This window comes from Phoca vitulina, unplaced genomic scaffold, assembly GCF_004348235.1.
Source record: "Phoca vitulina isolate PV1807 unplaced genomic scaffold, GSC_HSeal_1.0 scaffold16, whole genome shotgun sequence".
NCBI classification, from domain to species: Eukaryota; Metazoa; Chordata; class Mammalia; order Carnivora; family Phocidae; genus Phoca; species Phoca vitulina.
Genome location: NW_022589719.1, coordinates 27,816,214 through 27,842,315, shown reverse-complemented (window position 1 = coordinate 27,842,315; position 26,102 = coordinate 27,816,214). Strand labels below are relative to the sequence as shown.

Genomic DNA, 26,102 nt, shown 5'->3' with positions numbered 1-26,102 from the left:
ATTACAATGAAGTGGAAGTATCTAGATAACAAGGTGAAAATTGGTCAGAAAAGACCATTAAATTTTATGTTGTCTTTTTTCCCCATCATTTCTTCAAAATTCTTGGAATAATGTCTTTATGATGCAAAAGTGTATTTTAGGAACTGCTTAAAGTGATAAGAAGTTACATAAATTTTGTCTTAATTATTTGGATTCCACAGAAGGAATTTAGACCAGTGGTCCTCAAACCAAAGCACCTTAGACTCACATGAGAGTTTTTAAAATTTCAACTTCAATTAAAAGAAAAAAAATGCATGTGTCTGCTTCATGTAATAAGTTTTAATAAAGTTTTCTACTGTCTTGTGACTTGGATTGTTCCTGCCATAAACCTAGATTCACTGCAGCTGTTTCCTGCAAACGTAAAAGCATAACTTAACAAGTTTCATTTCCTACGAAGATGAAAGCACAGAGAGGTGGCTGGATCTCTCAGCAGCTCTTTTACTGCAGGAGCTGTTGAAAAATGGTGCCAGAGTTATTTACATGATGAGAGCGTCTAGGCGTTTTAGGGCCAGCGACTTCTCTCTTCCTTCATCTCATCTGGTTAGCCCCAAAGACTATTATTGCTCTTGTCACTGATGCTGCAGCCCATGGATTTGTTTCAACCGTGCTGCATGTTGGTTGTTCCTATCAAAGCTGAGAACACACTGGTTTGAAGATCAGGGACACCGTGAAAGCCACCCATAATTGTAAGTTGTCAGAACTTAAGTTAGAAGTGATACAACTGAACCCCAGCTGCTAAGCGAGTGCAAGTGTCCACACGGGGCTACATCCTCTTCACCACTCCCTGGTAAACGCACGTTAATACATCTGCATGACGTGAACCCCACGAGTGCAGGAATTTTTGTCCGTGTTGTTCACTGCTTACATTCTCATCACTTAGAACAGTACCAAGCACATGGTAGGTGCTCAATACATACTTGAATTTGTTAAATGAATGTAGCCTCATACTTGTCTGTGCTTGCAGGTTTTAGGCTGCCCAGCATTCTGGGTAATTCCCTCCCTGCTTCTCTCCCAAACCCCTGAATTATCTCTCTCCTTGCCTTAATGACTAAACATCCCAAAGCAGATGCTCTTACGGTTTAAATGGTTTAAATGTTTTCCTGCCACATTCACTTTTCAGTGAATCGCAGTGAGTCTTTCCTGAATACCCTTCTGCGATTGTTTCTCCTAATGCTGCCAGTGACCTGATTCCTGAACCCAGTGGCCTCTGCTCAGTCCTCGTGCTTTAGGACTTCTCAGCAACACCGCTCTGCTGCCTCCTTGCCCTTTGAGACACATGTCCTTCCTCAGCTTCCAAAACAGGACACTCTCTTAAGTCCCTCTCCTACTTTCCTTGACATCCTCAATTTCATCTTTACTGATTTTACTTTCTCTGGCAACAGCTAAGTGTGGGCATTCCTTACAAAGTGTCACCCTCCCCCAGGAACTCCCATTCATTAAATCTATCAGTTTTAGATGAATCCTTCCTGCAATTCCATTTTCAGTCCTGTTCTCCCATCTGATTTTCCAACTTGGACTTGCAGGTGTTTGCATATCAGAATGAATCTTTAATCTATAGTGTGAAATTCTAGAACCAGTCTAGTCTGAGCTCATGATCCAATTCTTGTGCCTACAGTTTCTCAGTTTCCCATCTCTCTCCATTAGCATCATCCCCATCTCATGCCCTTCCTACCCCTGTCATCCAAACTCAAAGCTGAGAGAGATCTTTGATTTCTTCCCTTTTATAGCTAATAAAGTCCTTCATATCCATTAAGTTCTGTCTATTCCAGAATATCTTTATGTACACTCCCCCTTTTTTTTTTCTAGTTTCTAATTCAGGTCTACTTTGTTATTTATTCCTGTTGTCTCACTTTTGTAATTTCTTGCTTCCCGACTCAAACACCTCCAGTGATTCCCTAATGCTTAAGAATCCAGGTCCAGATGCGGTGGGCATTGGAGATTCTGCATACTGTGGTTCCAGCCTTTCTCTATTGCCTTGGGTCTAATTACCTACTAATTTAACCAAAACCCATCTAGGTGATTCTGTTATTGCCCCTGAACACAACTAGAATGTTTCCGTTTTCATCCTGTATAGGTATTGCCCCACCTACCTGGAATATCTTTTCCTTATTCTCTTACTATAGATTCTACCTATTCTCAATTCAACTCAAATCCCTCCTATTCCATGAGGTTTTCTTGTGATGCTCTAAGCAAGCCCTCATAGAGCTCACTCATTTCCTTAACACTTTTTTTTAAAAAGATTTTATTTATTTATTTGACAGAGAGACACAGCGAGAGAGGGAACACAAGTAGGGGGAGTGGGAGAGGGAGAAGCAGGCTTCCCGCAGAGCGGGGAGCCTGATGCGGGGTTCGATCCCAGGACCCTGGGATCATGACCTGAGCTGAAGGCAGATGTTTAACCAACTAAGCCACCCAGGCGCCCCTCCTTAACACTTTTGAGCAACCATTTTGCACTATGCACTAGGCATTTTACTGTTATTTAGTCCTTCCCGGCCATCTATCTCTTTTAAAATTATTTTTATTGGAGTACATTCACACACCATAAAACCCACCCATTTTAAGCGTTTTTAAATATATTCACAAAGTTTTGTAGCCATCACCACTATAAATTCCAGAATATTTTCATCACCTCCAAAGGAAACCTGAATTAATTAACAGTCACTGTCCCTTTTCCTCTGCTCCCAGCCTCGGCAACCACTGACCTTGGCTCTGTTTCTATCGATTTGCCTGTGACAGGCATTTTGTATAAATAGAATCATAAATTTGTGTCTTCTTATTTCTGGTTTCCTGTACTTAATGAGGTGTTTCCAAGGTTCATCCAAATTGTGACATGTACCAGAATATCGTTCCTTTTGATGGCTAAATAATGTTTTATTATATGGATATACCACATTTTCTTTATTCATCAGTTAATAGACATTTGGGCTGTTTCTGCTTTTTGTATACAAGAACATTTGTGTGCAGGTTTCTGTGTGATCATATGTTTTCGGTTCTCTTGAGAATATATCTATCAGTGGACTACTGGGTATTTTAGTAACTTTACATTTAGCTTTGTGAAGAACTGCCAAATATATTTTTCAAGGAGTTACACCATTTTATATTACCACTAGCAGTATTATATGAGGGTTCCAATTTCTTCAAATATTCACCAACTCTTGTTACTTTCTTTTTGATTATAGCCATCCCTGTGGGGGTGATGTAGTTTCTCATTGTGGTTTCGATTTGCATTGCCCTAGTGACGAATGATGCTGGCATCTTTTCATGTGCTTATTGGTAATTTGTATGTTTTCCTTGGAGAAATATGTATTCAAATCCTTTGTCACTTTTTAAATTGGGTATTTGTCTTTTTAATTGTTGAGCTATAAGCTTTCTTTATACATTTTAGATACTAGACTCTTCTCAGATATATGATTTACAAATATTTTCTCCCCTTTGGTGGGTTGTATTTTCACTTTCTTTATTGTGCTGTTTGAAGCACAAAAGTTTTTAATTTCTCTGATGTCCAATTTATTTTTTCTTTGTTTGCTTGTGCTTCTGATGTCATTCCTAAGAAACCATTGCCTAATCCAATGTTGTGAAGTTTCCACTTCTGTTTTCTTCTAAGAGTTTTCTAGTTTAAACTCTTACGTTTAGGCCTCTGCTCCATTTTGAGCTAATTTTGTGTGTAGTGTGAGGTAAGTGTCCAATTTCATTTTCATGTGTCTATCAGTTTTTCCACCATAATTTATTGAAAAGATTATTTTTTTCCCATTGAATTTTCCTGAACCTCTACTGGTTTCCTTTTATTTTTCCCATAAAATAAATTTTTATTGTATGTTCTTACTTAAGTAAAATTGATATACAATATCCTATTAGTTTCAGGTGTATGTATAATGGTTCAGTATTTTTATGCGCATTGAAATGACCTCAAATTAGTGACCATTAGTCACCATATAAAGTTATTACAATACTATTGACTATATTCCATTTCCTGTGCTATGCATTACATCCCCATGACTTACTTATTTTATACCTGAAAGCTTGTACCTCTTAACCCTCTTCACTGATTTTGCTCCTCCCTCCCCCAACACCTCCCCTCTCTGGTAACCAACAGCTTATTTCCTGTATCTGTGAGTCTTTATGTTTTGTTTATTCATTCATTTTGTCTTTTAGATTTCACATGTAAGTGAAACCATTTGGTATTTGTCTTTATCTGACTTATTTCATGTAGCATAATACCCTCCACGTCCATCCATGTCATCTTAAATGGCAAGATTTCATTATTTTTTATGGCTGAGTAATATTCCACACACACACACACACACACACACACACACACACACACACACACACACACACTTCACATCTTTCTCCATCTATCAGTGGATACTTAGGTTGCTTCCATATCTTGGCTATTACAAATAATGCTTCAGTGAACATAAGAGTTGCATATATCTCTTTGAATTGGTGTTTTTATTTTCTTTGGATACTCAGAAGTGGAATTGCTGAATTGTATTGTAGTTCTATTTTTTATTTTATTTTATTTTAACTAGGCTCCATGCCCAGCCTGGAGCCCAGTGTGGGGCTTGAACTCACAGCCCTGAATCAAAACCTGAGCTGAGATCAAGAGGCGGATGCTTAACTGACTGAGCCACCTAGGTGCCCCTGTAGTTCTATTTTTAGTTTTTGAGGAACCCCTATACTGTTTTCCATAGTTACTGTACCAATTTACATTCCCACCAACAGTGTATGAGGATTCCCTTTTCTCCATCTCCACCAACACTTGTTATTTTTTTGTCTTTTTGATAATAGCCAATCTGACCTGTGTGAAGGGATATCTCCTGTAGTTTCCGTTTGCATTTCCCTGATAATTAGTGATGTTGAGCATCTTTTCGTGTGCCAGTTGTCCACCTGTGTGTCTTCTTTGGAAAAATGTCTATTCAGGTCCTCTGCCCATCTTTTAATTGGGTTTTTTAAAACATGAAATTGTGTAAGTTCTTTATATATTTTGGATATCAGTCTCTTATTGGATATATGATTTGCAAATATCTTCTCCCATTCAGTAGTTTGCCTTTCTGTTTTGTTGTTGGTTTCCTTTGCTGTGCAAAAGCTTTTTAGTTTGATATAATCCCATTTGTGTATTTTAGCTTTTATTGTGTTCGCCTGAGGAGCCTGGTACAAAAAAATACTGCTAAAATTGATGTCAAAGAGCTTACTGCCTGTGTTTTCTTCTAGTAATTTTATGATTTCAGTTCTTACATTTAAGTCTTTAATCCATTTTGAATTTATTTTTGTATATGGTGTAAGATAGTGGTCCAGTTTCATTCTTTTGCATGTTAGCTGTCCAGTTTACCCAATTCCATTTATTGAAGAAACTGTCTTTTCCCCATTGTATATTCTTGCACCTTTTATCATAGATTAATTGACTATTTAAGTGTGGGTTTATTTCTGGGCTTTCTATTTCATTCCATTGATGTTATGTGTCTGTTTTTGTGCCAGTATTATACTGTTTTGATTACTATAGCTTTGTAGTAATGTTTGAAATCAAGGAGTGTGATAACCTCCAGTTTTGTTTTTCTTTCTGAACATTGCTTTGGCTATTTCGGGTTTTTCTGTGGTTCCATACAAATTTTAGGATTCTTTGTTCTAGTTCTGTGAAAAATGGTTTTGGTATTTTGACGGGGATTGCATTGAATCTGTAGATTACTTTGGGTGGTATGGACATTTAACAATATTCTTCCAGTTCACGAGCACAGCATATCTTTTCATTTATTTGTGTCACTTCAATTTCTTTCATCAGTGTCTTACAGTTTTCAAAGTACAAGTCTTTTATTTCCTTGGTTAAATTTATTCCCAGGTATTTTATTCTTTTTTATGCAATTGTAAATGGGATTGTTTTCTTAATTTTCTTAATTTCTCTTTCTGATAGCTCATTATTGCTATCAGAAATGCAACTGATTTCTGTATGTTAAGTTTGTATCCTGTGACTTTACTTATTTCATTTATTAGCTCTAGAGTTTTTGGTGGAGTTTTTAGGGTTTTCTATATTTAGTATCATGTCATCTTTAAATAGTGACAGTTTTACTTCTTTCTTTCCAGCTTGGGTGACTTTATTTCTTTTTCTTGCCTAATTTCTATGGCCAGGACTTCCAATACTATGTTGAATAAAAGTGGTTAGACTGGGCATCCTTATTCTTGATCCTAGAGGAAAAGCTTTCATTTTTTCATTGTTGAGTATGATTGTGGTTGTGGGTTTGTCATATATGGCCTTTATTATGTTGAGGTACATATCTTCTGTACTAACTTTGTTGAGAGTTTGCTTATCTTTTAATATGTACATCTTTTAATCACCTCTAAAATTTTTGAGGGCTGGGAGCTTCTCTTATCTTTAGGTATACCCCTCTGTACTTAACAGTATGTCTTACCCATAGTAGGTGCCCTGTGGATATTTTGCTAATGTCTCTTTCTCTAACCAGATAATAAGCTCTAAGAGGAGAGATCTCTGCTCATTTTTGCTCACCAGTAGGCTGAGATCAACAGATATTTTTGGATGAATGAATGAATGATTTCCCAATGATTGGTTTGTGTCTTACTTTAAGATTTTTGTTCTTTCTTGCAGCAGAATACATAATAGGTAAGAGTAATTTTCTTACAGTAAGTCACCAAGGGAAGAGGTGAGTAAAGGGCAAACATGACTCCAGAGGAAAATCTTAAGTTAGCTTTGATTTTGCCACCATATGATCCTACCATATTCATTTTATATTGTGTGGTCCTCTTTAGTTCAGAACACACAACCAAGTTTTGAATTAAAGGAAACCCCTTTAAGAACTGTAGACTTGGGCTGCCTGGCTGTCTTGGTCAGAAAAGCACACAACTCTTGATCTCAGGGTTGTGAGTTTGAGCCCCACGTTGGGTGTAGAGATTACTTAAATAAATAAAAATTAAAAAAAAATAATTTTAGACTTAGGAAATTTCCAATTTCAACCTTCCGCATCAATGTTTTAGGTTTTGCACCAAGAATTTAAAACATATAAAATCTATCAGTGAACTCATGCTAAATCAGTCTGAAGCTACCATTTTGATGTATTAAATCTTTGACTATTCTCTTGTCAAGTGTTAAATTAATTTCCTGGCTTGATTTCATTACTTCTATTGACAGATTGTGACAATGCTTGAAGTGTAAAGCCACATTTTGAATAATGAGAAGAGGAAATGTGTATCTTGCTCATGTTTTCTGTAGCTCCAAACATTTCCAAAAAAAAAAAAAAAGGCCCTTAGTACCCGACTATAGAGGAATATTGAATTATTCTATATTGACTCAATGAAGTACTAAGTTACCATGAAAAATAACTTATGAAAATTATATATCAATAAGGAAAAATATGTATGATATAATGTTAAGTATAAAAAGCAGATTATATAGTGATTGCAACTAGGTACAATTATGTATTATTGTGAACTGGGGTGACCAACCATCCTGGTTTGCCTCTCACTATTTGGGTTTTAGCACTGAAAGTTCTGCATTTCAGGAAGTCCTTCAGTCCCAGATAGACTGGGGTGGTTAGTCACCCCATTAGGAACAAATTGCCAAAGGGATAATTGGGGAGAAATCATAGCAATTACTTTCATTCTTCTTCAACCATAGACATTAGTGCTGTCTCATAAGAAGTTACATGAGGTCAGTAAAAACTAATTATTTGAGATCATAAAAATGAATAAAATAACTAATATAATACAGTATGCTAATTATACTTGAATAAAAATATATAAAATATATATAAAAATATATATAATAAAGTATGTACTTGAATAAAAAACATACTTGAAAAAAATATATATTAAAGACAGTGGATTCGGAGAGAGATCCTCATATATATTTCAGAAGTGGAGAAAATAAGATAGAGGTGAGATCTTGTCTTCTTTGAAGGTTTTCTCATTAATTGTTTTCCTCTGGTCTGCCACTGCTTTTGTCCCTTTCCTCTAGTTCAGGGCAAGATTGCCTGTTCTATATTTTAGCCACATTCTGGAGTGCTAAGTGGGAGAAATCTGTTATTCAATTATTAAATTTTCCATGAAAATATTCCTTGGGAATCTGTGTGTCAGAATACGCTGGCATAAATAGTTGAAGTCCTGACATCACACAGTTCAAACTCAGATTGAGCTTATGTGAATATGAATTTAAGGCTATGGGAGCTTCCCTCATGGGTTGACATCACAAGAACACAGAAGACTGGGCAAACACCATATTTGAATCATCGGTTTCAGACAAGAATACAAATATAGTTTTATTCATTTAAAGCTAATTTTGAGGACTTTACATAGAGAAATGTCTTATCTCTTTTTTTTCTAATCACAGAAAATATCTTCTGTTGGTGGTCCCTAAAAAAGTAGAAATATCACAAGGAGTAGAAATCTCTTTGTATACCTGCCAGAATCTGGCAGCACTTAACATATAGAAAATGCTCAAATGTAATTGATAGATTATAGTAACATTCTTTCTATGTAGGGTACTAGTATGTCTTAATATAAACAGGAATTGAGAAGTAAGGTAGCTTTTGCCTGAGATTTGGCATCATAACTAATTGTATTATTTTCAAGCATGATCTTCTTTTTTGAGAATGTCCATAGTACTTAGTGTCTACATTATGTAATCTAACAGCTAAGTATATATTAATGATGTAAGTAGTTTTCCAAATGTTGTGAATGTTTAAGTCTTTTTATCCCCAAGGAGTAAAACTTGATTCCTGACTCTTTTGTGTCTCTCTCAACACCTATTTCATGCTGGTCAGAGAGCAGGTGCTTATTAAAACCTGTTGACTTTGCTCAAGTAGTTTATGCAGGCAGTTTGGTTATTTCAGACATTATAGGATTTGAGTAAGAAGATCTGGGTATGAAAAAAGGCTCTCAAAATTACTAGCTGTGACCACTGACAAATTACCTTTACTTCTTTATAAATTACTTAGCCTCTTTGAATCATTTGTATGATGGACATGGATAGGGTTTTTTTTCTTGATTATGGAAGATCAAATGTAATTATTTGATAGACTACTTTGTGAACTGGAAATTACAAATACAACTGTTGATTATCATTTAAGATTTGGGTACTCATTATGGCATTTTCTTTGATTCTTCTCTTGCCTAAAGGCTAAAAGTAGGTAGAGAGTGCAACCAAGAGCCTAGAGCAGGAGTTAAGAAAAGTTAAGACAGATACAGACATGTCCATTTATAAGCTGTGCTGTTTGTACAAAGAAAGGGTTGGTATTGGCCACTTAGAGCTTCTGTGATGGGGTGTGGACGCTCTAAGAATGTACCACAGTGTCAGCCCCATAGAAAGATGGAATAGTTCCTTATTGCACCTCATTATTACTATTTTTTACTTTCCTTAAGACAGTGGTGCAAAAGAGACTCCACAAAATATGTAGATGTGGAAGGAATTAAAGATAGTTTTGGGATGGCCTGGAGCCCACGTTTATCTTTCTCATTAGGGGCAGAGATGGAATTGCCACTTTGACCACTACTACAAAGCCTTATCCAAGGAAAAGGCTAGTGAGAAATCATGCGGCGCAGCACCTAGTCTGCCTTGTTGTAATGTAAGTAAGCTGCCCTGGACAGGAAACATGCTGACATGTTTTGCCTGCAATGGCTGTGTTCTCTGCATGAGAGAGAGAGAGAGAGTGTGAGCATGAGTGAGCTGTGGTCACTCCATGCAAAGGCCAGAGAGACAGATGGAGGATACTTGCAGAAGGCCTCAGGAAATGGGGGTGGATATGTCTCTTGGAAGCTATGAACACGTTTCTAATGCCTAAGAAAAGGAAACAGAAAGAAAAAAAAGAAATTTAAGGAATGCTGTCATTTTCTATTGGTGAAGGTTCCTGATCCTGGGGAGGTTCTGGGAAGTTTATTTCCATTTCTTCTTCTTCTTCTTGGACTGGAATAATTTCAATCTCTTCTTCATTCTTTGGTTGGGAAGATATTTCAGTCAGCTCAACCATTTCATCAGTTGTTTCAATTGGCTGTTCTTTTTTTTCTTCAGCAGCTAACAGGACAACTACATCCTAGGACACAAAATTAAACAAACGTTTCTTGACCTTTTATATTGGCACATTTGTCAACAAACTCTATGAATATTTATCAAATACCTCCTGGTTTTTATGCTGTTTATGTTATTTCCTATATGCCTCCAAATACCAGGACTGATTTCCCAAGGGATCAAGTCACTTATCAAAGCTCATCTTCAAGGTTAGCAGATATTTGCTACATTGCCTGGAATGATCACACAGTATTTGGGAAAGAACACTGCAGTAATTGAGGATTTAGATTCTAGTTTTGATTTGCCTTTATTGGATATAACTTTGGGAAGTTTGTTTTCCCTCGAATCCTGTTTTTCTCATCTGTAAAATGAAGGAACTGTGATGATTTCTAAATTTTAAGCTAACATTCTGTAGTTCGAAGCAGTTGATAATCAATCTGTCACTGGGATGTTCCTATCTCCCAATTGTGGAGCCTCTCTGAACCTACTGTTTTGGAAGAGGGATTTGATGAAAAGGTGCAGGTGCGGGGCGGGGGGGAGGGAATACTGAGAAATTAAGTGGATGAACTAGTGCTTTTATCAGCCTTCAACCTGCAGCCACCCCACTTTTACACGCTCAGTGTGGAATCATGAAATCGAGATGGGCATGTGGAGTGAAGCGGAACTCAGGGTCAGTAAGTGCACATATTAGAGGGCTGTATCCTCTGTCTAAACTTTAGGCTTATTTCAAATTTCAAGACACTTTTGCCTCATTAGGTATTTTCTGCTTTCCAGAAATCTGCCAAGACCATTTTTCATGAAGCTCTTAGTCTCAAAGATAGATTAGATTACATTTGCTGTAAATGATTTTTTTGTAGGTATGATTTCCCAGAGGGGGTGAGTGGACAGGGTGGCTACTACTTACAGATTTAGGTTTGGAGCACAGTTGTTTCCATTCATTCTCAACAATGCCAGCCGTCACAAGTTTCTGGAAGAAGGTAAAGATCCCCATCACAGCAAAAATGCCCTGAAGAACGACAGAAAAAACAAGGGCAAAAATAAATAATAGCTTAAAGAATATGGCTGCTGCTCAGTCAGTGACTGTTGGCTAAAATTAAGATTAGAAGTTCAGTTCTTTAGGTAATGATCAACTGTAAGAACTACTATTATCTTTAAAACCCTAACACTTAGCACAACAACTGGCACCCCACAGATGGTTAATGCATGTTGCTGATAGAAAATAAGGCAACGGAAATTAGTTGAAGAATCAGTCCTATGTAGGAAAAATTAACCACTGAATCCCAAATTAAGTTGTATCCAGCTTTAGGTGGTATGGTATCACAATGAAGGAAACCTATCTATACTTGGAAGATACATTTTCCCCCTTCAGATTCTACCTGGAAAATTCATTGAGGCAAAAGATGTTCATAATAACGTAGGTACTTCTTCAGTGTCCATCTTAATCATACCAATAATTATTAACCAGTAATAATAATAATAATTAATTTTAAAGCAAACACGTAGCATTTTCTGTGTTCCAGTTCTAAGCATTTTGCATATGTTAACTTAATCACTCAAAACAGCCCTACGAGATAAGTACTGTTAATTTCCCCATTTTACAGCTGGAGAAACTGAGGCAGAATGTGGTTAAAATTCTTGCCCAAAAGCTGTATAGGCAGTAAGTAGCAGATATCTTGATCCAGAGTTGACACTCATAATAAAAACACTAAATTTCTTCCCTGAAAAGAAACCTGATTTCACACTTACCAGGAAAACAGATCGTATGCTGTCACAATATTGTATAGACAGAGAGTTTTTCTCAGCAGGGTTGGCTGGTTCACAGTTGTGTATGTTAATATATGGCATGGAAACGTTAATAAGATTCAAATTATCCATTTTAAAAAAATGGGAAATGGTAATATTAAATATGTCCATGATCAAAAAAATTATTCCAGAAATAGCAGCAAAGAGGCTCAATGAGTTCATTATCATTTTCCCTTTGACCTGAAATGGAGACATGAAGATTTGTTAATGGGGTTTGATTTCATTTGAAGAATCTAAGCTAGGAAGGAATTCCAGATGCCATTCCTCTGACTCACAAGGGCACTACACCTACATCATATTAAACTATACTTCTCTCAGTGGTTTTAGTGTCCTTGTCACTGTAAAATGACAACCTTCATCTCTAACTTGCATTCCTTCCTTGGTCTTCCCCATCTCATTTTACTGCTTCATATCCAGTTTATCAAGAGAAAATTCTAGGCGTCATCCTAAATTCTTCTATTTTGTACCCCTGCACTTGCTTTCACTGCCACTGCTATCACCCTGCTAGGCATTCAGTAAATATTGGTTGAGTGAGTGAATATAAATAGTATTCAGATTACGTCTGCATAGGAAGGTAGAGGGAAGAGGGGGGAAGGAGCTTCTTCCATCACAATGAAGTGAGATGGTTCTGTGGGTTTAGGGAGGGAAGGAGCAGATAGAACCCTCTGGGTCTATACCAACAAGTGGAAACAACAGTGGCAGGAACACCACCACCTACTCCCTGTTGACACAGGTTGCAATCAGCCTGAGCCTGCCATCTTTCAAAATGTCATTAGGGCTGACGTCTCTAGGTAGCGTAGGTAAAGGGTGTCAGAGGGAGCGTTCTACTTGCAGGAATGATAAAAGGTCGAAACAGGAAAATATATATGACAAGTACCTAATAGTATAGGATTATCTTAAAATAATCATTTTAAGACATACATAGCTCATCCCTGGCAATAAGACCTACAGATGGCAAGTCAGTAGGACTGGCTATATCTGGAGAATAAAACAACTTGTTCCTCCCCCCCGCCCAAAACTGAGTTTGTCAGACCACTCTAGAGAAGAGCCATTTCCATTCACTCAATCCCTCACTGACTTTGGAAGTGACACAAATTAGTAATAACTTATTAGTAAGTATAAAAAACTTGGGGGAGGAACTTGCTGATAAGCTCATGACCCTGGGTGTACATGTGTTACAGGGGTTATAGAGTAAGTCCCCCTGTAGGTCCTTGAAGCCTCTGAAGCACTTTCATGTATATTAGGCCATTCATCCTCATGACAATATGGTAGCACCATTTTATAGAGGTAAACTGACTTGCTCACATTTAACGAGGTTTAAGTGAATCACAGTATTGATTAGAGTTTCCTAAATGGTGGTCTAAGAGAAATGACACAGCTCTCAAAGAGATCTGTTACTCTCACACAACATTTAACATTCATTAGACCATAGCATGTTGCTGTTCATGGGTCAGCCTATAATTCTGTTTCCACAGACATAATTCAGGTAGGTCTCATTTCCAAGTTTATTATGAATAACATCACAGCAGCTTTCTAGAGAATATTTTGCTTTTGGGGATTGAGAGATAACTCAGTGCTACTGTCATCCCAAAGGTTTTTAAAGGTTTTTGTTTTCAACTGAGAAAGTAGATATTTCTCTGATGTGGGGAAAGAAGGACATACGATTACTTGCCAAACTCTTCCTGGGGTTTTTGTCCGCTGCTGCCAGGAGTGATCCAGAAATGATATACTGTGAAAAAAGAGGTGGTGGTTGGGGAAGGCGTGGGGGACATGGGAGAAGAGGCAGAGAGGGAGAGAGGCAGAGAGGGAGGTCACTTTTTACATTGAGACCTGGTTGTAAAAAAGCTATCCACATTTCCAACCCCTTTCACAAAACTGTCCAGCCATTTTTACAGTATTCATTCATTTTTCAGCAGTCACATTTCTCCTTTATTCGTGCTCAGCTATATTCAGTCTATGCCTTTTATTCAACTAACTGGGGAGCTGTGACTAGGAATATAGTAAGACCAGAGGCAGAACTCATGTTTTCAGGTCAGTGAATACTAACAACTGTGAATTTGAAAGTTTTAGTTTTAGTTTTTCTTTTTTCTTTTTTGAATTTGTGGATTTCTCTTTGGAGTTCACAGTGGTTTAAAGGACTGATGCCAATGAAGAGTGAATCAGTGTGGAAGGAAATACTTGGCCTGAAGGCCGTAGGCGCTCCACTAAAATGTTGGCCATTGCAGGAAGTGACGGCGATTATTTCTTATCTTCCTTGTCTACTGTTCAGGACATAAAATGGGGGAAACTCTTGTTTTAATCCATCTCTCTTTGTTCTGAAATTTTCAATCCTGGACACATCTTTATAGTGGCAACTATGGAAGTATCATGATGGCATAAACATGGCTGCCCCATACCACACCCAGACAAGGTTACAAGCTTGGAAAACATGTACATGAAAGAACCATAAGGATTGCTGCTCTGCTGATAAGCCAGAGGAGATTCATTTGGGATGGGACTGATTTTACCACCTGCGACAAAGCTGCACAGAACTGTAGGAGAAAGGACCAGGTGGGAGGAAATGGGATGCTCCCCTGCCTTCCTGCTTTCTGAAACACCATGCTGTATGGTCCAAATGTTTAGTGCCCTTCTCCCCCCTCTCCACATTGACTTTGGAGAGGTCCCACTTTGGACAATCTTCCTTCCCTCTGAATTCACGTGAAGCATGACCACTGACTTTCAATGGGATTCATGCTCAATTTAGTCAACTTCTCTTTCCGGTAAATTATTTTAACCTCGTAACCTATTTCCCAGCCATATACTTTCTTCAGCCTTTTTGTCTGCATCACTTCCCAAATGGTTGTTAGCTCTTACTCACCATAATGCCTCCCCAGAGAGGGTACCACACAGTTATACATATAGGTGCATAGACATCCGTGTGAATCATCAGGAGGCCGCCTAGGGCAATGTGGAAGAGCCCATTCATAATCTGGATGGCCTGGAGAGAGAATGGGGGCACTGATGATGCACTGAAGTCATCATCAAGTCAGAAAACAAAGGTAAGGCTAGAAGCCCTGGCTCCTGACTTGGGGTTGCGTAAAATGCCTAAAAGAAGTGGTGGAGGTGCCAAGACCTTTGTCTTGTTCAGATCCATTTTCCCCACCACCTGGGGCATTTCCAAGGCAGATGTCTGGGATGCTGGTGACAAACTTGGATGGGAGACCCCTAAATATGCAAACCACAAAATCAAAAGGGGAAAGATCACTGTGGTAATTTCTCTGCACGTCCCTGATTTGGCACATTGTGTCAGATGTAAACAACATCTCGGGTTGGGTCAAATACCTTCTAGTTGGATTGCATTCTGTACCTAGCCTACAGCATCTGCTTCTGTAGGCCAGAGAGTCTCTAGGATACAGAATGGAGTGCAGCTGACTTACCCCTAATGTCTTAGGTTCCCTCATGAAGAAGTTTTGTGTAGGGCCCACCACTGAAGGCATCCTTTTGGGAATTATTTTTTGAACAGGATGCATGGCAGTAGGACCTTTCATAGGATCGGCTTGGAAAATTCCACTCCTTGAATTTCTGGGTGTCGTCATTTCACCCTCAGAACTCCTAAAAATAGAACAAATAATAAAATGGGCAGAGAGAGAGAGAGAATAGGATTTTCAGCAGTCTTTTATCTTGTCTCGTGCATCTGAATACTTTTCTCCGTATTCCTTCCATGAATGTTGTTGAGGGTAGACATGGCCTCTTCCCAGTGGCTTTGAGTCTGAGGCAAAGCCTACTGCTGTGTTTGAAGACAGGATCTGAAGGGGGCATCTCAGGCAAGGACCCATGAGCCCAGGGATCCCTGCCAGGATTCTTTTTTTTTTTTTTTGAAATTGTTTTAATTTACAAACACAAAACACCTTGGAAGACAAAAAAATGAAAGAAAAACACAAAACATATAGGCAAATTTTTACTCCATGAGCTTCTCAAATCCTCACTTATTCATACCAATCCCCAAGATGAAAAACTCTTCTAAAAAGGTATTCAGCTGCCCACAATGATGTTATTAATAGGGATAAGGATTAATTTCACAAAAAAGCCAATGAATCCCATTATAGCAAATCCTATTGCTGTTGCCATGGCAATCTTCTGGCATTCTTTTCTATCAGGTTTAGTGCATCTTTTAACCACTCGAATTGAGTCCTTCACAAACTGCCGACTTGGCTCAACAAACTGCATTACCTGATCCTTGATGACTGCCAGCCAACTGCTCAGACACCAGGGACACGTAGCACAAAAGCGAACTGACCTCCCTGCCAGGATTCTTGACAACCATGTTTGGGGCATGCTTTATCATTGTAGAGAAATCCATGTTCGTCTGTCTGCATGGCCCGTGTGTCTCTCATTCCTGGATGCTTTTCTACACTCTCATATTGGAAAATGTATTTTGTCATTGCCTTATCCTCATCCTTTTGCTTACCTGCTTTTGTCCGTTGTGATGGGCCAGAGGCATCGTGAAGGAGTATGGTGAGCACTCATTAGAGTCAATAGGAGCTGATTCTAGTCTTCCTCTACCACCAGCTCTGCAACCTTGAATAAACCACTTTAAGGAGGCTCTCTATGGTTGTATGTAAGACTTGGCCTCCTGAGACAGGTTGCCTAGGTTCAAATTGTGATTATTCTGTTGCTGCAAAACTACAGGCAAGTTCTTTAAATTCTCTGGGCCTCAAGTTTTTCAACTGCAAAATGGGAATTACCATTCTTGTCTTATAATATAGGGTTTCTGTAAGACTTAAATTGACTGATGGACTGTGTGTGTGGCTGGTGTCTTTTCATTCAGGTGTAGCTCAAATGTCAGCTCCTCAGAAAAAGCCTTGCCCGAGTCCTCAGTCCACAGTGATCCTCATCCACAGCACCCCAGTTTTTTGCTTCATGGTACTTACCACTATGGGGAATTACCTTGATTATTTGCTTGCTTGTTTATTGGCATTTTCTCCCCACTAGAATATAAATTCCATCAAAGCAGAGACCTTGACCCTCTTGTTCAGTATCTAAATTATGTGGATTGAGTAGTTTCTTAACATTGCTGAGGAAATAAATGTATGTAAAGCACTCGTGTCTGCATAATTATTACCTGTTTTTGTTGCTATTCTAGTTCTTAGTATTATTACCTTTAGGAGCATTAGTTCCTGTCTTTCCCATTGGAAAAATGAGACCAGTACCCCTGTCACAGATACATTGTGAGAAATAAGTAAGTTTGCATATGAAAGTGCCTCATACATGGGGAGAAAGTAGGAAGTGCTGTCTGTTCTTAGATTTCATGATTTATTCATTTCTGAAGTTAGTGATTATTACCAAGACCCTTCCCAGTTCTCATGTTGTAAGACTGTTCAACTGTCTTCATCTGTGCTTCCTTTTGGCATTTGTTTATGTCAATTACTTACATGAATTCTATTGGGTCTTTCCTGGGCCCTGGACATCTCTCTTTAGGGACACATCTTTGGTCTCGTCTTTGTCAACTGTAAGTCATGTAAGGGGCCTTGGAGACCAAGACTGTCTGCCCAGCTTGCTTATCCTGTTGAAGTCACACCGAGCTGGGTGCCTGTCGGTGTGCTGTGGGACAGGTGCTTGGGAGTCGCCCAGGCCTCGTGTTTGCACCCACTTTATAGTGACAAAGAGATTTCACAATCTGAAGTTCACTTAAGCCTCACAGAGTGGACAAGGGATGAATTGTTGCTTCTATTGTGTAGAAAAGGTGATGGGGCACGAAATCGTTAGGTCACTTGTTCCAGTTACATGACTACTAGAGATTGAAAGTGAGGGCTTGGACCTATCTAACAAGGTATCTGGCTGCTTTGGCCCCCGTGCAGAACAGGGGTTCAGCCTTTCACTTATGAACCTCTCCCCTCTTCAGATGGATGTGCTATTTGGGTGACTAGAAAGCAATCGAAAACAATATTTTTCAGGACCACGGGCTGAAGGGAAGAGAGGAGGCTTCAACTGGGTGCTTTGCACTTGATTTTGCTTCACCTCTCAATTATCAGGTGTCATGTGGTCTTGGAGGTTTTGGTGCTTTGCACCACAAACCAACCAACAAGATCACTGACGAAAAGGAATGTATTAATATAGCCCACGAAGGAGTTTACAGACTGATTCTTATCACCAGGCAGAATTTTTGGAGCTGGTTAAAACCTCAGAAACCATTCTGTTCGTTTGACAAATGAGGAAGCTGCAGCCCAGGGATGGGCTGTGGCTCGTTACAGACCTTGCATTCGGTGACAGTCAAACCAGAAGGCAGTCACCGCAGCTCTGAGGCTGGCGCTCTTACTGCTGCCTCGTGGCCAGACCACGTAGTTCAGTTGTTTACTGAGCACCCTCTGCATGCCTGGGATGTCATGCATCTAGTGCCAAGCCGCCTGCCTTACTAAGTAGGCATTTTGTCTTTTTTGCAGATGTGGAAGTGCAAGCCCAGAGAGGTTAATTTTCCCATTGGTAGGAAGGGAATGAGCTGGAGTCCCCACACTCCTCTCCAGAGGGCTCTTCTTAGTGAGGACAATTTAAAGAGCAAAGGTCATCAGTTCTCTGGACAGAACAAGACAACTGGACTAGTGTTGTTTTAATTTCTCCTTATTTTTCAACTGCCTGAGGCTATGTCTGTATTATTGGGGAGATAAACCTCCTGTATAAGCCACGTCCTACTGGGGCCACGTCTGCAGTGGCTAGGGGCAGTGGTGACTGTTGGGGAGAAATATTTTATTTCGCTATTAAAATTGATGTCTCACTATGGCAACTCTGTTTCTATGAAGCCTTCAACACGTATTATGTAAAATAGTAGTTTATAAACATAAACATACCCGTTTCAATATGCTGCTTCATTTTTTATGGAAATAATCTCTCTAAAATATATACATATTTTTATGCCAGAGCATTATAGACTAGGTAATGAAATTTTTGTTGTATGGGAATATATAAAATTAGAGCACATACTCCTAAGGATATCATAGATTCCTGCAGCTTTGCCCTGTCATTGTTTTTTAATTTTTCACAATGACTTAAACAGTGCCCAACACACAGTTGTGCTCCAAGCCTAGTTGGTATATTAGCAAGGGTTACTGGGCACATTGGTCAGAATGTGATCACAGTAGGATTTCGTTTTCACTAAACTGCATTACCATCAGGGCTCAGTCGATCAGACACTGCCCCATATTTTATTACAGTGACTTCTGCAAATCTTTTTTTGGTTTTTAAAAGGCACCACTGTTTCTGTGTACATCCGCTGCAGAAAATCTCACAGCCTTTATGGGTTTTGGTTCAAATAATGACTTTTAGGTCCAGTAATTACATCATGTAATGAGAAGTTCAAAGCTGCCTAGATTTTGTCACCTCAACTTCCTCCTTTGCCACTCAAAATAGTTCTGCATTTTTATCCTTTCTGGCCTCATGCGCGTATTATCTCTGAGGAAGGATGTTCTGACTTCCTTTCCCTCTGCCTGTGCTCCTCAGCCATCTCCGTGCACCAGGACGTCAGTCCTTCAGAGAAAGTGGTTCTTGTACCTTCAGTCTTATTTGTGCGGCTGTACCACGGAAAGTGCTGGTCCCGGCTCTGCTGCTTGCCACTGCTCTCGCCTCACTATTCAGAGTACTGTTCGGGAACATGAGGTGATTTGCAATTTATAATGTACTAAACACTCAAACAAGAACCGTTACTACTGGACCTTTTGGTGATTAAAATGTGCTGCAGTGTCCCCATTCCCAGCCCCCTTCCTTCAATCTGGCAATGTCCCCAGCCACTGCCTAGTGTCCTGTCTTAGCGCCAGCTTCTTCCGAGCTCGTCGCCTCCACCGCCTCACCACCCACTCGCTCCGCGAGCTTCGCTGCCTGCCGGATGCTGCCAGAGCCACTCAGCTGAGGCTGCTGTGTCCGAGGCCTGTGCTGCAGAGTCTGTGGTCTTTCCTCAGGCAGGACCACTCAGACTGCTTTATTTCTGTCCCCCTGTCCCCCAGGCTTAAAGAGCGGGAGCCATGTTTCTCTCCAGCTCCTTCATCTCCATGTTCGGTCAGTCATGCCGCTTCTTCCTCTGTAAGGTGTCTTACTTGGCGTGTGGACCATTTTCTACTCCCAGTGTCACCCCATGAGTTTGATTCTCATTTCCCCTCCTGGGTTAGCACAAAAGCCCTACTCTTCTGCCTTTGGTCTTTCTCTTGTCTAATCCATCCTCTGTAGAGCCGCTAGATCAGGCCCCAAATCACCACTTGAAGGCCTGCCCATCCTGAGCTTGAACTCTTTGTCTGGACTGTTATTGCCTCTGGGAGAAACCTGTACCTGGCCCCCCATGGCCTTCAAGGTGCAGGTCTACAGCCCTTCTGAAGCTGCACCCCACCGCTCCCCACCGGAGCCACTGATCTGGACACATATCCTGCTTTCTTCTTGGAACCCTGTCCACATTGAAATGCTCCCCTCCCGCCCCCTTCAGGGCCAGACTCCCCATTAGACACTCACATCACCTGAGACTATCTCGCATGGCTTCTTCAAAGCCCCCAGCTCTCTGCATTCCTTCCTTGTCACCAACTGTTTTCTTTCTCATGAGCTAATACTGTAACTTTTCTAATGGGGTGTACATTTCTTAAGGGATGTCCTGCTAGGGTTACATAGAGAACCTGTTTTCTCCGTGTACTATGAGCTCAATAAATGTTAAACTGAACTTTTTCCTCAGGGAAGATTTACACATAAATGCTCAGGATGTTGGACCAAAAGGTGATCGTTTCACCTCGCTTGATGATCAGTGAGATCAAGCCATTTTGTGGGAAACAGGAAAGGTAATCACATTATATATTGGTTTTAGGAAACAATTATGACGTGGCTAAAACTCATCTTTGTGGCCCTTCCTTAAACCTTCCTCGTCTACAGTGCGCAGTCTCACTGTAGGCTTCTGTGATAGATTTGAGGCAGGAATTTTGTGCTCAGTTTGATGTCCCCAAGTCCCCTCCAGAAAATGTTAGCCTGTGATGTTTAACAACATCTCAGGGTATTCACATCTAGCAGGATATCTTTGGAGAAAAAAACATTCAGAACGAGAGAAGTCGAAATATTTTCATGATAGCCATGGCTGATTACTTTCTTCTGTAGAACCAGGTGGTTCTAAGAGCTTTAGGATTTTAGCTCATTTAATCTTAGATAAAGCAGTGGGTAATACATTGGCTGCCATCTTATAGGTGAGCAAACCGAGGAACGTAGAGGTTTGGTAACTTGCCTGTAGATCTGCAGGTGGTGGAGCTCTGGTTTGAGCCCAGGAGCTTGGTAACAACGCTATTGTCTACATGCTGCAATCTGCTGCTTTTGTAGAATGGCTCCTAGTTCATTGGCCAGGCTCTCTTTTGAGAGAGGGAGTGGTTAAGGGAGTGGGTGGGCAGCAAGCCCTGGTACCCCTCCTCACATTGTGACAATACCAGAAGACCTGACCAGGGAACCCTTGAGGGAAAGCCGAGAATCTAGTCTCCAAAACCATCCAATGCTTTACCCGTCACTCCCTTTTAGTCGCTTAAAAAAAGCAAACTGGCTCCTTACCTGAGTGTCCGAAGCCTTCGGGCGCGTGGCTGATTCGGATGCTTGCTGCTGAGTTCACTTCCACTGCTGGTGTCTCACATACACAGGGGTGAGTGACATAAGGCAGGTCTGGGGCCTCTCATAGATACCAGGTGACAGGAAATCAGTGGCTTCTGCTACCTTGGCCTTTGCCCCAATCACTTCGGTTTAATGCACACTTACCAGAGCCAAAGGATATACAAAAAAGTTTCTGCCTTACCAGGAGGTTTCACTTCTTGAAAAGGACCCCAGGGGACTGCCTGGCGTACTTTACGCTACCTTAATTAGAAGAACTTTGCAGCCCCCACCCTGTAAGCAGGTGTGGATGGTGGATCCCCAAGGGCAAGAAGGGCTCTAGAAATTCTCTAAAGATGGGCTGTTAGGACTTTTACCTTTTTACTTCACTTTTAGGAGTGAGTAGGTAGGAAGAAGGTATCCAAGTGGAGAGATTGAAGAATCATTAAGCCCGGTCGTTTGGGAGTGTTGTAGGTATCCCTCTCCAAATATTGTCCACATTTACCCACACTTAGGGTTCTAGTGGAACCATGTATGTCTTGTGTGGGATTTACTAGAAATGGCCTAAAAGTGTACGTTGGTGCTGTAGAATACATCCTCAGAAGCTTGAGGCAAGAGTTCCATGTTTTGGGATACAAACTGAAGTAGCCCTTTTACCGACAAACCCCCTCTTTTTCTTCCATCTGTCTCATTCCCTTGTGTCCCCTCTCTTTTCAGTCTGGCCTGGAGCTATACCACTGCTAGATCAAGTGAGAGAATGGAGGAAGCCGGTAGCCAGGGAAGTGTAAATATTTGGGAAAAAATCAAAGAAAGTTTTGCCCAAAGATATTGTTTCCCCTGCCCCCACCATATACAACTTTTATGTCCATATGTTGGATTTCTCATTGCTTTTAATTTCCTTGTCCCTTGCTTTATTTTATGAGACCCCCAGGGCTATAATTAGGTAGTTGTTTGCCTAATCTAAAAATATGGCAGCTCTCCTGCCAAATTTGAGGTTAATTCCTATCTTCCCTCCATCTCTCCCTCTATCCCTCTCTCTTCTCACCTCTCTCTCTCTCCCCACCTCCTTCCTCTGTTCTCTGTTTCTCCCTCTGCATCTCTCTATGATGACGGTTTGGATCAGAGGGTTAGAGCCGATGGGTAGGAGTAGTTCTGGAGTGCCTGATTTTGGGGTGACATCAAAACAAGTGCCATCTTCCCACCATTGAAGCAGTTCATTAGTGGAACAGGCTACCATGTGAATAGAGAACTTGCTGTCATCAAGTATACACAAGTAAAAGGCATACAGTCACCTCTCATAAATCTTATAGAGAGAAGAGGAGCAGAAACATAAGATCTGCTGTCTATTTAAGCATCTGGATGTAGGTCTGATGATCTGCTGGAGTGCTTGAATGTTGGCGACAGGGATGATAATTACAGCAGATCTGAGCTGTGGGTGCTTGTGAGGCCAGAGATTGGAGTCCAGGATGATGGGTGGTCACTGGAATCTGCCTTCATGTTAGTTGGCATGGAAATTTGGCAAATGCCTGGCATCAGTGAGGCTTGGACTGAGTTTTCATATCCTTTTCTCACACAACCTGAATTTTCGTATCCTTTTCTCTATGTAGGCCCTGTTTTTCCAAGTCTGTCTTAGAGTGTTTGTTACTCTGTTTTTTTTGTGGCCAGTGAGATCAGTTAGGCAGCTCTTGCGTGATTCCTCCTGAATAAACTTGCATTTGAATTTATATAAACAAACAAACTTTCACTTTGTCTTTGCTGGTTTGGCTTGATTGACTGCAGTGCTGTGTGTTGAAATCCCAACTACAGTCTGGATCTGTCAGTAGCACTTCCTGTGTTTCATAATTTTTTTTTCTCTGTAGTGTTTGAGGATATCAGGTCAAATATGTACACATTTAAAATCTCTTCCCCTCTTGTCATTACCTAGTGGCCCTCTTGCTTCCAGACGATGATCTCTTTCTTAAAGTCTACACAAAATTTTATTAACTAAACTTTAATTTAGTTCATATTTGCCTTCCTTTTATTCCCCCTACCTCCTAACTCTATTTTTTTTTTTTTTTGTCCTTGGAACATTTTGCCTCTCCTGTGGAAACTACATTCTACATCATAATTACTTGTGTCCTTGCCTTACTCAGCCATTTGTCTGTATGTCCCTTGAAAGTGGGGCTGGTGTTTCTGATTGCTGTGAGAGATTGTGATTCTGCTTTAGTTCTCCCATCCAGATGATTATCACAATGCTATCCAGTATCAGGAGAGCTTTGTAGTTTACGAGGTCTTCCTTCTGTTCTGAGGGACTACTTTATATTTTTAACAGGCAAATAAAATGAGTTGAACACCTACTTATATGCCAAGCACTGTCCATATAACACCTATAGTATTGATTCCATTTTGTAATTGTGGGGACTAACAATCAGGAAATGATGGAAACTGGCCCCCAAGCCACATATGTGATAAAAAGTGATGCATGGAAAGCAAAAAAAACCTCAATTATAAATTCAAAAGAAAACCTACCATTTACCATGTGATTTTTAAGTTCAAGGCACTGATTAAATTAGTTCACATTTCATTTAAGGCTCATGGTAAACCCATTAGGTAGATAATATTATTGCATTTTAGTCTAGGAGTTTAAAGCTCACAAAGGTTAAATAACTTGTTCAAGTCACTAAGCTTTAAATTGTAAAACTGACATTTAGACCTAGGTCTGACTTAAAAGCCCTTATTGTTAGGTGATGGGGATTCTTACCCTTAAATATATCTCACATACCCATACCTCTCAGCCTCACTCAGGCACCAGATATTTTTCATCAGAACATGATTCCACTGGAAATAAATTTTTTAAATAAATATTTTTCATTAGAATCTCACTCCCCTGCCTCCTGCCCTCACATATGTACCCATAGGCCTTTCTCCTTCCAGCTTATGGCAGAAATGAAAACCTGATAGTTTATCTCTTTGCATATGCTAAATGTTTTCTATGCCAAAAGAAGCAAAGGATAATGAGATTTGGAGTTGGGCATCTTGACTCAAATCCTGGTTCTAAATCCTACTCCCTTTTGTGGTCTCAGAAAAATCAACCACTTTGAGCTACAGTTTTCATGTCTGAGGACACAGGCTAGATGTACCTACCTCAGAGGGCTGTCATGACAGCTGGGATGACAGAAGGAAGATCCCTAATACTTAGCAGGTGTTCAGTCAGCGGAAGGAAATATAATGTAAGGCAGCCATCTCCCTGTGAGGCCTGGGAATCTCCCGGAGTCCTTGAGGCTCTTTCAGGGGGTCTGTGATCTCAAGACAGCTCTCATAATAATACCAAGACTTTAGTTTCCCTTTACACAAGTTTACATCTGTCATCTCCACAGGCTACAGAACATGAGATATCACATCAGACTGAATGCAAAAGCAGTTACCAGAATCCAATTGCCTTCTATTAAGCTCGAGAGAAGCTCTGCATTGGAATCACCTAGAGATCTTTAAAAACTATTGATGCCGGGCTCTCACCACATTCTGATTTCATTGCTATTGGGTGGTATCTGGTGCATTTGGGGGCGGTGGGGGCGGCGCAGGTTATTAAAGTTCCTCTGGTGATTTGAATGTGCAGTAAAGTTAAATTGGCCTTTGTTTTTCAAAGTTTTTGTTATGCAAAATGAGTAAGTTCTAGAGATCTACTGTACAACAGAGTACTTAGTTACTAATACAGAATTGTACACTAAAATATGTTAAGAAGATAGATCTCATGTTAAATGGTCTCATCAAAAAACAAAGAAACAAAACCCCACAAAAGAGCACAAGAAAATTTTGGAGCTGATGGATATGCTTAGTACCTCGGTTATGGTGTTGGCGTCAGGAGAGTACGTATACATTAAGTGTGTGCCTTTGTTTGTAAATAAACTATAACTAAAAATAGCTAAAAATAAAATAAAAGAATGTTAAGTAAGCTAAAAAAGGAGATTTGTAAAACTATGTATCAGTGCCACTCTTCACACTCATTTTTTTTAATTTTGGAAAATAACAGTTATGTTAATAAAAGGTTACTTTTATTGATGTGTAATGAGTCTTCAATAATTTTTTCAGCGTGTAGAGGGGTTCTGAGACCAAGAGTCTAAGAGACGTTGGTATGTTGGTGTAGGGATTAAGACCCTGGGCTCTGGAGCCAGACTGCCTGTTGATACCATGCTTTGTCACCTGGGGCACTCTGCTCACCTTCTCTAGCCTTCAGCTTCCTTGTCCACGAACCGTGTATAATAATAAAATTCGCCTCTTAGACTTTTTGTGAGGTTAAATGAGTAATACACAAAAAACACTTAGCGTGGTTCCTGGAACGTTATAGTGGCTTTCAACCAACATATATCCTCCTTGTTACTATTCTAGTTGTTACGAGTGGCTCACATTGATGATCTTGCAGTATCAGTGCAAAATCTGTGGGCCAAGCCATTCTTCCAACCAACTCATTTTTCCACACAACCATGGAGCCACTAGGTAGAATGTCTTAGAGAAATCAGCAGGAGATATGATAGACCTGGTCACTCCACACCGTGGGCTTTGGTTCATTTCTCTGTTTGTACAGTGGCAACACTACATTGCTGTCCTTCGGTTCAGTGCATGCATGACTAACAGAGGAGTGGCACCAAGATGACCATGTGATTTGGGGAGAGGAAGAGATGGCATTGCAAAGAGGCAGGATGTGTTTTCA

General features: G+C 40.0%; 2 protein-coding genes across 2 annotated transcripts; both read right to left on the bottom strand.

Moving 5' to 3' along the window:
- Window positions 1–9,540: 9,540 nt before the first annotated feature.
- Window positions 9,541–21,511, bottom strand: MS4A1 (membrane spanning 4-domains A1). The gene is made up of 7 exons (XM_032414488.1): window positions 21,383–21,511; window positions 15,268–15,442; window positions 14,709–14,828; window positions 13,524–13,580; window positions 11,795–12,031; window positions 10,953–11,054; window positions 9,541–10,073 (listed from the first exon to the last, which is right to left on the bottom strand). Exons 2-7 carry the CDS (start codon window positions 15,424–15,426, stop codon window positions 9,855–9,857), a joined length of 894 nt encoding a protein of 297 aa, XP_032270379.1. The 5' UTR covers window positions 15,427–15,442; window positions 21,383–21,511; the 3' UTR covers window positions 9,541–9,854.
- Window positions 15,863–16,165, bottom strand: LOC116638703 (protein transport protein Sec61 subunit gamma-like). The gene has a single exon (XM_032414801.1). The coding sequence runs from the start codon at window positions 16,163–16,165 to the stop codon at window positions 15,863–15,865; it is 303 nt and encodes a 100-aa protein (XP_032270692.1).
- Window positions 21,512–26,102: the final 4,591 nt, after the last annotated feature.

Excerpts from the sequence above, each read along its gene's own strand:
- MS4A1 (XM_032414488.1), bottom strand. The coding sequence starts at position 15,426 with ATGACGACACCCAGAAATTCAAGGAGTGGAATTTTCCAAGCCGATCCT. Across the intron at positions 14,829-15,267 it reads GGGAACCTAAGACATTAGGG|GCCATCCAGATTATGAATGG; the intron begins GTAAGTCAGCTG and ends TTCTCTCTCCAG. Across the intron at positions 11,055-11,794 it reads GCATACGATCTGTTTTCCTG|GGCATTTTTGCTGTGATGGG; the intron begins GTAAGTGTGAAA and ends GTCGTTCTTCAG.
- LOC116638703 (XM_032414801.1), bottom strand. The coding sequence starts at position 16,165 with ATGCCCCAAACATGGTTGTCAAGAATCCTGGCAGGGAGGTCAGTTCGC.